The 12185-nt window shown below is 45.2% G+C and overlaps 1 protein-coding gene across 1 annotated transcript in view; it reads left to right on the top strand.

The window, feature by feature from the left end:
* The window catches only part of XRRA1 (X-ray radiation resistance associated 1), a 90602-nt gene that overhangs the window by 60016 nt on the left and 18401 nt on the right, over positions 1-12185 (top strand). The window contains exons 15-16 of the mRNA XM_073612759.1: positions 936-1104; positions 6874-6989. Coding sequence (XP_073468860.1) covers positions 936-1104; positions 6874-6989 — 285 coding nt within the window. The remainder of the gene's footprint in view (positions 1-935; positions 1105-6873; positions 6990-12185) is intronic.

Below are 12185 nucleotides of genomic sequence, written 5' to 3'. Positions count from 1 at the left end.
CATGCAGCACAAAGCCCTCACTGACAGTTCACACTCCCTCCTCCCTCACACAGATGGGCAAAGAGAGAGCGATCTGCTCCTTCTCCTCCTCGCCCCTCTCCTCCTAATGTGCAATGCAGGAAGTGTGAAGCCCAGCAGCTGAATGATCAAGTTAGTGTGAGGGAGGAGGGAGGGGAAACTGTCAGTGCAGGCTCTGGGCTGTATGAAAGAGATTCTCTCAGCTTAGAGTCCTGCTGAGGAGGCACTGACAGGCAGCACTGATAGGCGGCATTGATGAGCACTGATAGGTGGCACTGAAGGGCACAGGCTGCACTGATGGGCACTGATGGGTCGGCATTGATGGGTCTGCACTGATGAGGCAGCACTGATGAGGCAGTGCCCTGATTATCAGTGTAAACAATGTACTGACAGTCTTGCCAGTTAACGGCTCTTCTTTCCTCACACAGACACAGCGTGGGAGGAAAGGACTGCCAATAAATGGCATGTCTGTTTACATGTGATCAGCTGATCACATGGTAAAGGGCCGCTGTGATTGTCCCTTTACTGTGATCAGCTGTGTCCGCAGGACACAGCAGTCACACAGCACTCTGTGTGTGCCCCAGGAGGCATGTGGTAGGGCAGGGTTCTAGGAGGATGTCCTTGGATTCCCTCCCAGACCTGGAAGTCTGAAGGGGGGTGGTTTGGGGGGGCCCTTCGTGGTTTCTTGCTCCGGGGGCCCTGAAGGTTCTAGTTACGCCTCTCTGTCAAAGGTGTATTTTATAAAAAGAAAAAACACTACTGCAAATAAGACCTATTATAGGGGAAAATGGAATAAAAGAAGGAATCCAAGAGAATAAAATGTCAAAATGAAACCAGTTCTATTAGTAAACCATAGTGTGTTTGCACTGAATTTTTAATTGACAACTTACTCAGGGGCGGAGTAATACATTATACAGGTGGACGATCAGGTGGATCAGCTGCACTGCACCAGCTTAGGCACCACCCACAAAGAACAAGATGTGGATTTCAACCAGAACCTAGAACATACGGATATTCCAGAGAAGTTCCGGGGCTATGAGGAGTTCTACGACGTGAAGACTGACCCTGATTTTATAGAACCAATCGGTGAGTTCATACCTGGAGTATATGACTGTGATCTGGTTCAATCCTTTCCTCTACCATGGAGCATCGGCTGCTCTCACCATCACTGGGGGTCATGGTATCTCTCTGCTCACCTTCTTTTTCCTTTGAAAAACGTTTTCCTGAACCTTTTTCAAGTTTACAGATTCAAGTTCACATTTCTTGTTTTGAAGACAAAGAAGCAGGTAAAAATATTCAGCGCTGACTAAACAAACGGACAATACAAAATTAAATGCTAGCAGACACAAAGGTAAATTCAACAACACCTAAATTCCATAAATAAAAAACAAACAGTGCTGCGCAAATAAAAGGTCCTTCAAAAAATGCATCAGATGGAACAAACGGAGCAGATGGAGTGAAAAGGCAGGGTCACCAGTGCACACTCAAGACAATATGGGGTTAAGTCACAACGTGATTGTGATCCCTTCACCACATAAAGATGGCCCCTCACCTGAAGCATTCGACCTGAGACAGGTCATAAAGCATAAATACCATCAAATAGGTAAGCCGATCCAAATGGGGACAGCACAGTGTTCAGTGTTCCGCACTCATCAGATAATGGGCAGTAGTATATGCAAGAAATAATAACACATATAGTGCTCTCTGCTTGTATGTTTATTTAAAAAACAAGATAAAATATATTGCACTTACAATAACCGGCACTCAGATCCGAGTGCCGGCTCAGCAGCGTACAATCGTGTCGATTAGGCTGATGGCCGCGGGTGACGTCATGCGCTCCTAGCCCCCGTACGCGTCACGTCCGTGGGCGGGACTTCTTCAGCGTGGGGCGGGATACGCATAGACGGCCCGCTTTGTTTATATATAGTGTCATGGTAACACTAAACCACCAATCACAGGACAAACTCAGCAATCCCGGGACAGAATGAAAATAGCACGTCACACAGGATGCAGGGCATAATCGGCTCACATACAAGATAAAGAGCCGATTAGTACATTGTACTTAATTGCGAATATACATATCAGGAGTATTTTATATAGGCTAAAGAGATATATACCTAAAAATAATCCCGGAACATGCATGTCCTCGTATATAATAAAATGAAAGGTGGCTAATAAATTACCTAATAAAGCCTGCAGTAGCAGGCCAAAGTAGCATGCAAAATCGCATATGCAAAAAAATATTAGGAAAATACTAAAAAATAATGACATCAGACCGCAGCCATCACCTTGACAAATTTGCATACACATAATCAATTAAATCAATTAAAATAAAATTAAAAAAATAAAAACAACAACATTAGAAAAAGAACCAAAGAGATTAAAGGCAAATTATCTGTTAGAAATAAAACAATTTAAATCAAAATCCACGTTCATTCCCGCTGGGGATAGGACCTCGTAGATCCAGAAAGATTCTCTACGGCTCAGTTTTCTGATATAATGGCCACCTCTCCAATTACGAGGAACTTTTTCAATTCCCCAAAATTTGAGGCATTTTTGGGTCCCTATGGTGACAAAGGCGGAAATGCCTAGACACACTGTGGGTTTTTACCCCCCGTTTGATGTTGCTAAAGTGTTCGCCTATTCTGACATGTAATGCTCTGGAAGTGCGGCCCACATACTGGAGGCCACAGTCACACTCCAGCATGTAGACCACACCCACAGAAGTACATGTAATTAAGCCCTCAATTTGATAGCTTTTATGCGTGACATTAGAAACGAATTCTTTCCGCCTTTTGATATTATTATTATTATTATTATTATACAGGATTTATATAGCGCCAACAGTTTACGCAGCGCTTTACAACATTAGGGAGGACAGTACAAGTACAATACAAATCAATACAGGAGAAATCAGAGGGCCCTGCTCGTTAGAGCCTACAATCTAGGAGGGAGGGTCAAGTTATACAAAAGGGTAATAGCAATGGGGGATGAGCTAATGGAGAAAATAGTGCAGTTATTAGATGGAGGCAGGATAGATTTCTCTGAAGAGGAAAGTTTTTACTGGCCTTTTTGCAGGTGGCACATTTGCCACATGCGTAAAAACCAGACAAGAAACCAAACAGCCTATTGGTCCCTATCTTAGGTGGATCAATAACCCCTGGTGCTAACCGGTCTCTTAAAGAGGGGTCTTTACGGTATATAAACCGTGGGTACTGAGGAAGGACAGATCCTAAAGTACGATCACTTTTTAAAATAGGCCAGTGTCTAGCTATAATCTGCTCCAATTTCTTATACTGAATATTATAGTCTAGTATAATGCGAAAACTGGTCTCATTATTATCTACTTCCGTGGATTTAACTCTATCACTAGGGTCTTCTGTTCAAATCCAACCTGGACACTATCAACATGAAGTCTGGAACAGGTTTAAAAAGTGAAGTGGTATACAGTATATCCTGTGGGGGGACAATGGATATGAGTGGCTGGAGGGTGTAGTGTGAGGAGTCTGAGATCAAAAGGAGGTAGCACAGTAAAGCCTTATCCCCTGAACCCCCTGGGGCGCAAGGCTCCTGACAGGGATGGGGTACTCTAGGTCACCAACCTTTCGGACCTCACAGACCACTAAACTCACAATTTTTCAATCCTGCGGACCACTAACATTAATCTTACACACAATGCTCCAGCTCTCTGCCCCCCCCCCCCACACACACACACTGCATCACACTGCTGCCTTATACAGAGTCATCATTTGATCTCATCTCCTTGTGCAGCCATGTGCTCGAGCTCCGTGCTTCCTCCCACAGTCTGTGGTCAGCGCTGACATTGGAGGTCCCTTCCTTCTTCACCTCCCGCTCTCTGCACTCCTGGTGCCCCCCTCTGAGTTCACAAGAGCCCTAACTACAGAGGAGGCATCGGGTATCAATGTGCAGTATTGACTGTCAGCACACATTGAGAAAAACACTGGAAACAACAATGGGTGGTGCACATTTACCGCCTTGTTGATTTGCAACAGAACTCCTGGGGACCACCAGGCTGAAACTGAGCAGTCTCCACTCCTTAGAAACCTACCAAAGCCAGTCCTTGAAGAGCTGTCCTGAAGAGAGACCCCGATGGAAAGAGAATAAAGACCCGAAAGCCACAGATCCTCATATTCCTCATGTGTGATGGAATGAGACATATGAAAATCTTCTGTTTTAGCGGAAGTCTTTATTGGGTTGTGCACTGCTTAGGCCAGCCTTTCTAAACCTTTTCAACACAGAGAAACCCATGAAATAACTTTACAATCTCATGGAACCCCTGCTTATAATTCCTTTATCTACAACTCATGATACATTAGTGTGATGGTCAGTGGGAAGAATCCCCCCCTTAACAGATCTCTAAAAATATCAATGGTGTCAGTGGGAACTTATGTGAGAGGTAGAAATTGCTCATTGCTCAATGGACCACTAGCTACCTTTGGAGGAACTCTGGGGTTCCATGGAACCTTGGTTTAGAAACCCTGGCTTAGAGTGAGAGCTGTATTGCTTTGGAGCTCTTTCACAAGGAGGGTAAAAACAGGCAGATGATTTGTGCTTTTACTGCTCACCTAAATCCTAACAAGGCAGCTGGATGGTGTAGTACACACGCCATGGCCACAATGCTTCGCGGCTCCTGCAAATTTAGGTCAGCTTGCAAAGTTTGACAGGCGGCACCATATGTCAAACTTGTCCATTAAGGTCCAATATGACTGTGCCTCAATCACAAGCCAAATGCTTGGCTCATAATTTTGGCTCATGATGAAAAACACGCATTCAGGAGGTGGCAGGACTGCCTCCTGAATGTCTGAAAGTGGCTGCTCTGTTGCCCTCTGAAGAGCCATCTGCAGTGCATTGTTCTTGAGAAGGTGGTAGAAACTGCCTCCAATATAAAAGAGCCCTTAGTCCCTTCTACCCATAAGCCTATCACACCTCCAACTCAAGCGTAGTACACACTAGTAGATTTTTTTCATTCAACCATCCCCGCCAGAACACTCCAGTCAGCGCTCTCAGCCATTGGCAGAGAGCGCTGATCGGGAACCAATCGACAGACCTTTTTTCGGTGATGCCCCCCAGCTTCTCTCGGACCGGCTGCAGTACACATGGGCCAAATGTTAGCCGGTTTATATTGAAGCAGCCGATGCCGCCCATCATTCGGCCCGTCTGTATTAGGCTTAACTGAACTTTTATCTCTTTCATCAGCTCATCCCCCACAGTTATAACCTTTTGTATCACTTGCCCCACCCTATTAGATTGTAAGCTCTTATGATCCTCCTAACCCTCTTAATTGTAACTGTATTGTCTCCATTTATATTGTAAAGCACTGCACAAACTTTTGGCGCTATGTAAATCCTGTATAATAATAAAAATAACCTGTGGGGTTATTCTTTGTCATGAGATAAAAAAAAATAAATTAAAAGGGGAGGGGGGCAGGTTGGGGGGGAAACCAACAGAAAAAGAGGAAAGCAGTCAAAGCGGGGGGGGGGTCCATAGGTGGGGACATAGCAGTCAAAGCTGGTGGGTCTATAGGTAGGAGCAGAGCAGCCAATGCTGAGGAATCCATAGGTGGGGGCATAGCAGTTATAGCTGGGGTGGTCCATTGGGTTGCCACTTCTTCTTTAAAGCAAACCCAAACACTTTAAATGTTTGCCCCCCTTAGAGTACCCCCCCCCATTAGATCAGGGTTAGCTTATATAGGCACCCCTACTTAGAGACCCCCCATTAGATCAGGGTTAGCTTATATAGGCACCCCTACTTAGAGACCCCCCATTAGATCAGGGTCCTCTTATATAGGCACCCCCACTTAGAGACCCCCCATTAGATCAGGGTCCTCTTATATAGGCACCCCCACTTAGAGACCCCCCATTAGATCAGAGTCTCCTTATATCAGCACCCCCAAGGCTACATTCACATTGGAGAGTAGGGCAAGTGGGAATAGTAGGTAGGTGTGGCCGTCAGCCCCGTTCATTATAATAACAGGTCACCGGCGGTCTCTGCTATTCGCTGCTGTCTGCACAGCCAGTGATTACCTGCGATTATCTTCACAGTGAACAGGGCCAGCGGCAGCATCTAGCTGCTAAGAGCCACAGCAGGAATTTCTGACTCCTGCAGCTAGCTGCTATTTGCAATGGCCCTAATTGCCAGTGTGAATGTAGTCTTAGAGACCCCCCATTATATTAGTCACCTTAAATAAGCACCTCCTTACATACCCCCATTAGATTAGAGGCCAACTATTAGATCCACACTCTTTAGATCAGAGTCCTCTTAGTGACTCCCTTAGAGACCGCCATTAGATCAGGTACCCCCCTATATCAGTGCCCCTGCCCCCTAAACACCCCAATTAGGGGGCCTGTGGGTAGATATGGTGTATTAGTGAGGTGCAATTAAAGGAGGGAGGTATAAAGTCGTCTGTCCATGACATCCAGACGCATTGGAATTTTCCTAGCTTATCCTCCTGTAACCCTGTTAGCTTTCCGATTGCTCCTCATTCCTATGGTGGCCATATGCATAGTGATCACTCGTACCTATATTAATCACCAATCCCTAACAAGTATTTTATCACTGTAAACCCCACTTCAAGGGGTAATTATTTTAGTTGCCTGGAGTTGGGCTTTAATGATACAATGCTTGTTCTCTGGTAGCTGGTATGGTAATGGGGCCCCTTTCCGCCCCCAGGCCCCATAGCCATTATATGAGCTGCTATGGCTATTGTAACTCTACTGGGCAGATAATAGTTCAGAGCATTTGAGACGTTTGGCTGTGAAGAGTGGTGAGATCTGCTGTAGAATGGGATCTGCCGTAAGAATGGGATCCTGACTGAAGCTGCTCTGTGTATTACAGGTATACAGAACAATGTCCGCGCTTTGGAGCACGCACTGAGACGCCTGCATGTGTACCATGACTGTAAACCCATACTGGGCAGCAATCAGAAGCCGTACATCCCTCGGGAAAGCCAGGTAATCTCTGCCAATCCACCGTATGTGTTTAATGAGCCCCAACCTGTGACCAACGCTTCATATCTTATTCTAGATAAAAGTGAGGCCAGTCAGCTAACAGCACAGAGGAGTGCAGGAGGTGAATGTGGAGGATCTGTGTGGGTGACGTATTGTACCACTGATACAAGGGAGGGGGCAGAGAGAGAGGAAGGAACAGAGTCCTCCAGCAGTGCAGAGTATTTCAGAAAATATAGAGGGGTTATGTCAGAAACAATGAAGTCAGACCGAGACAGAAGTACAGTTAAATCACACTTGTTTAATAATAAAAGTAAATAGAACAAACATAGTCAAAACATAGCCAGAGTTCAGGAACCAGAACAGATAGTCAGACAAGCCAAACGTCACAAAGCCGAAGATGAGCACAGTAAAATAGCAAGCAGGATCTGGAGCCAGAATGGATGTCAGCCAAGCAAGTCTTTTAACAGGAATGCAGGAGACATCTCTGTGATGTTGACCATGGTGAAGGCAGAGATCCTCTGGGCTGGGCGGCTTAAAGGGGTTGTAAAGTTATTTTTTTTTTTTTTTAAAATAACAAACATGTTATACTTACCTTCACTGTGCAGCTCGTTCTGCACAGAGTGGCCCCGAACCTGGTCTTCTGGGGTCCCTCGGCGGCTGTTTCAGCTCCTCCCCGCAAGCATTAACCACCCTAATGTGAGCTCCCTCGCATGGTGGTGAGTGCTTGCGGGCGCGCTCCCGTGATACAGCCGGCGGCTATAGCCGCTCGCTGTATCACTCGGCCCCGCCCCCGGCGCGCCGCGTCATCGGATGTGATTGACAGCAGCGCGAGCCAATGGCTGCGCTGCTTTCAATCCATCCACTGCAGCCAATCAGCGACCAGGCTGAGCTGCAATGAAGCTGACGAGGACGAGGAGCGAAGATTCGAGGCGTCAGGTAAGTAAAACGGGGGGTCTGGGGGCGGCGGTACTGTCAAAAGTTTTTTCACCTTAATGCATAGAATGCATTAAGGTGAAAAAATTTTTACCTTTACAACCCCTTTAAGTAGGCAGGACTGACGAGCAGGATATTATCAACAGCTGAGTACCTGTGGAGAGATAGGAGCTGGCAATTAGCTGACAGCTGAGCGGCCAGCTCAGAGAAGGAAGGGCTGAGCCCAGCCCTGACAGGTTATTTGCAAAGGGACAAATGTAGAACTGGGTCAAACCAGAGGCAGGGGAGGCACATGCCTTGGGAACTCCTATAGATGGGTGCACATTTTGATGCATTTACCTCGGGTGGCAGAGATCTTTTTACCAGCACTAGTGAGGATTTTACATAAAAATCCGGTTAAAGTGAAATAAGTGGACTTTCTGACTGCAGTTCAGGGACAGGGTGTGCTGTGTAATGTTAATTAGAGGCAAACAATCAGGATAATCAATGCTGTCAGAGGGGATTTATAGCCCTGTAGAAGCAACTTCCTGCTAGTTATGTAGGGATCATTGGAAGGAACCACATTGGCCAGTAGGGGGACCCAATCTTTAACATACCCGGAAGTGTGGAATAGGGCCGGCACAGGAGCTATGCTACAGAGTGAGGTTGTAGAAAATCGGCTGACTGACAGGTATGTATTGTCAATAATCCTATCGTGCACGTTCCTGGAAAGTATGGCTCTTAAAATGGTGGGTGCTGTAGCGATTACCATTTGGATCCTGGAAACGTCAAGCAAGTGAACATATTTGCCAGCACACCATGTATCAACACTTCCGTCCAAAGGTTTCTTTTATTCAGAGAGATCACATCACAGAAATAAGTGCTACTAGCACAACATGTGCTGGCGAATATGTTAACTTGACAGGTATGTATAATACTGCTTCCTTCACTGGTTAGTACATTTTTTATTTTGTTGGCCCCTGACAGGGTCACTTTAATTAAAGTCCTTGTATTTCCCCTGCAACTCCCTCCTGGAAATCACTCTGTACTTTAGGGGGGGAGCTGAAAAGTGTATGGGGTGAACCCCTGTAACCTTCTTACGGCCACCGCCATAGTAGCCTGTTTTTTTTGTAGAAGTGATCTATGTGTACCAAAGTGGTACAGAGCGCCCTCCTCTGGTCCTCACACTCACCTGTTTCCTTTGTAAATCCTAGGCCGCTATAGAAGATTTCAGGATGCTGAGAGGCAGAGGAAAATTTAGAATATACCCAGAAGTGCTTGGCTCTCTTTTTTAAAAAAAAATAACTGCTCCACAATACACTCTGTATACCCCTGACAAAGCCACAGTGTATACCCCTGACGAAGCCAAAATGTATACCCCTGACAAAGCCACAGTGTATACCCCTAACGAAGCCAATATGTATACCCCTGACGAAGCCAAAATGTATACCCCTGACAAAGCCACAGTGTATACCCCTGACGAAGCCAAAATGTATACCCCTGACAAAGCCACAGTGTATATCCCTGACAAAGCCACAGTGTATACCCCTGACAAGGCCACAGTGTATACCCCTGACGAAGCCACAGTGTATACCCCTGACGAAGCCAAAAATGTATACCCCTGATGAAGCCACAGTGTATAACCCTGACAAAGCCACAGTGTATACCCCTGACGTAGCCACAGTGTATACCCCTGACGTAGCCACAGTGTATACCCCTGACAAAGCCAAAAATGTATACCCCTGACGAAGCCACAGTGTATACCCCTGACGAAGCCACAGTGTATACCCCTGACAAAGCCACAGTGTATACCCCTGACGAAGCCACAGTGTATACCCCTGACAAAGCCACAGTATATACCTCGATGGGGGCACAGACCGCGGCATAACATGTAGGGTTTATTGTGGGAGAACCTTATCATTTTTATTGATGACGGGGGCAATGATGTCATGGCTTCCACCTCATCCAATCAGAGAACACTTTGCTTTCATTGAGATAATGCAAAGTGTTCTCAATCTGTGCCAAGCAGGTGACCTCCTATGTTCACTAAGGAGCAGGTTGTCTGCTCCACATGGGACCTGGTAGCCAGTAGAGATCAGTATGGTAGCAGTGTCTACTACTGTGACTTCCAGCTATCAGGGGAATCCCACAACTATGGTATATACATAATTACACTGCTCCAAGTTGGTCAAATGTAACTTTGTCATACCTGGAATTCAGCTTTATACTGGAACTAATCCTACATTTAAAAAATAATTGTGATCAGGCAGCTTTTTAATGCGGAAGAGATATGCTATTAGTGCATAAATTCCCATTATGGGTGACACAGTTTGTGTGCAGAAATACCCAGAGACCAATAACTGCTATACAGAGAATATGTATAAAGCTGCAAACGGTTACAGTGGGTAAAGTACTGAATACATTTATTGATATTAAATGGTTCTATGTTCATCGCCCACCAAGGTAGCATTGCGAGAGAAATAGAGGATCATGGATGTACAGTGCCTTGAAGAAGTATTCATACCCCTTGAGATTTTCTACATTTTGTCATGTTAAAACCAAAAACATAAATGTATTTTATTGGGATTTTATGTGATAGACCAACACAAAGTGGCACATAATTGTGAAGTGGAAGGAAAATGATAAATGTTTTTCAAAACTTTTTACAAATAAATATGTGAAAAGTGTGGTGTGCATTGGTATTCAGTCCCCCGGAGTCAATACTTTGTAGAACCTCCTTTCACTGCAATTACAGCTGCAAGTCTTTTTGGGGATGTCTCTACCAGCTTTGGACATCTAGAGAGGACATTTTTTGCCATGCTTTGATCTAAACCATTCCATTTTAGCTCTGGCTGTATGTTTAGGGTCGTTGTCCTGCTGGAAGGTGAACCTCCACCCCAGCCTCAAGTCTTGCAGACTCTAACAGGTTTTCTTCTAAGATTGCCCTGTATTTGGCTCCATCCATCTTCCCATCAACTCCGACCAGCTTCCCTGTCCCTACTGAAGAAAAGCATCCCCACAACATGATGCTGCCACCACCATGCTTCACAGTGAGGATGGTGTGTTCAGGGTGATGTGCAGTATTAGTTTTCCGCCACACATAGCGTTTTGCTTTTAGGCCAAAAGATTAAATTTTGGTCTCATCTGACCAGAGCACCTTATTCCACATGTTTGCTGTGTCCCCCACATGGCTTCTCACAAACTGCTAACAGGACTTCTTATGGCTTTATTTCACCAATGTCTTTCTTCTTGCCACTCTTCCGTAAAGGCCAGATTTGTGGAGAGCACGACTAATAGTTGTCCTGTGGACAGATTTTCCCACCTGAGCTGTGGATCTCTGCAGCTCCTCCAGAGTTACCATGGACCTCTTGGCTGCTTCTCTGATTAATGCTCTCCTTGTCCGGCCTGTCAGTTTAGGTGGACGGCCATGTCTTGGTAGGTTTGCAGTTGCGCCATACTCTTTCCATTCTCAGGTGATGGATTGAACAGTGCTCCGTGAGATGTTAAAAGCTGGGAATATTATTTTATAACCTACCCCTGCTTTAAACTTCTCCACAACTTTATCCCTGACCTGTCTGGTGTGTTCCTTGGCCTTCATGATGCTGTTTGTTCACTAAGGTTGTCTAACAAACCTCTGAGGGCTTCACAGAACAGCTGTATTTTATACTGAGATTAAATTACACACAGGTGGACTCTATTTACTGATTAGGTGACTTCTGAAGGCAATTGGTTCCACTAGATTTAAGTTAGGGGTATCAGAGTAAAGGGGGCTGAATACAAATGTATGCCACACTTTTCACATATTAATTTGTAAACAATGTTGAAAACCATTTATCATTTTCCTTCCACTTCACAATTATGTGCCACTTTGTGTTGGTTTATTACATAAATTCCCAATAAAATACATTCACGTTTTTGGTTGTAACATGACAAAATGTGGAAAATGTCAAGGGGTATGAATACTTTTTTAAGGCACTGTATCTGTTCTATCAGCTTAAATAATAAGAGATTGCAGCTGCAGTACTCCCCTTCTTTCTGGTGCTGTCCTCTGCAGTAATTCTGTTTCACCACAAGATGTCCTCAGTCTTCTGGGTTGAATCAATGTCCTGGTTAGGAGCAGTAAAATGGGAATCATTTTGGGCAACAAAGTTGATCCTAACAAAGGGGGGAGTCTGCCTGATCTTCATGGCAATAAATCTGAATGGTACTCGGGGTAACCGTTTTCACAGTTTCATACAATTTTCAGGGTCGAAGTGTTTCGACAGCCTTGTATTTTAGATTTTGCAA

The sequence above is a fragment of the Aquarana catesbeiana genome, linkage group LG02, assembly GCF_042186555.1.
Source record: "Aquarana catesbeiana isolate 2022-GZ linkage group LG02, ASM4218655v1, whole genome shotgun sequence".
In the NCBI taxonomy this organism is placed as follows: domain Eukaryota; kingdom Metazoa; phylum Chordata; class Amphibia; order Anura; family Ranidae; genus Aquarana; species Aquarana catesbeiana.
This window is presented reverse-complemented; position numbering and strand designations above follow the sequence as displayed.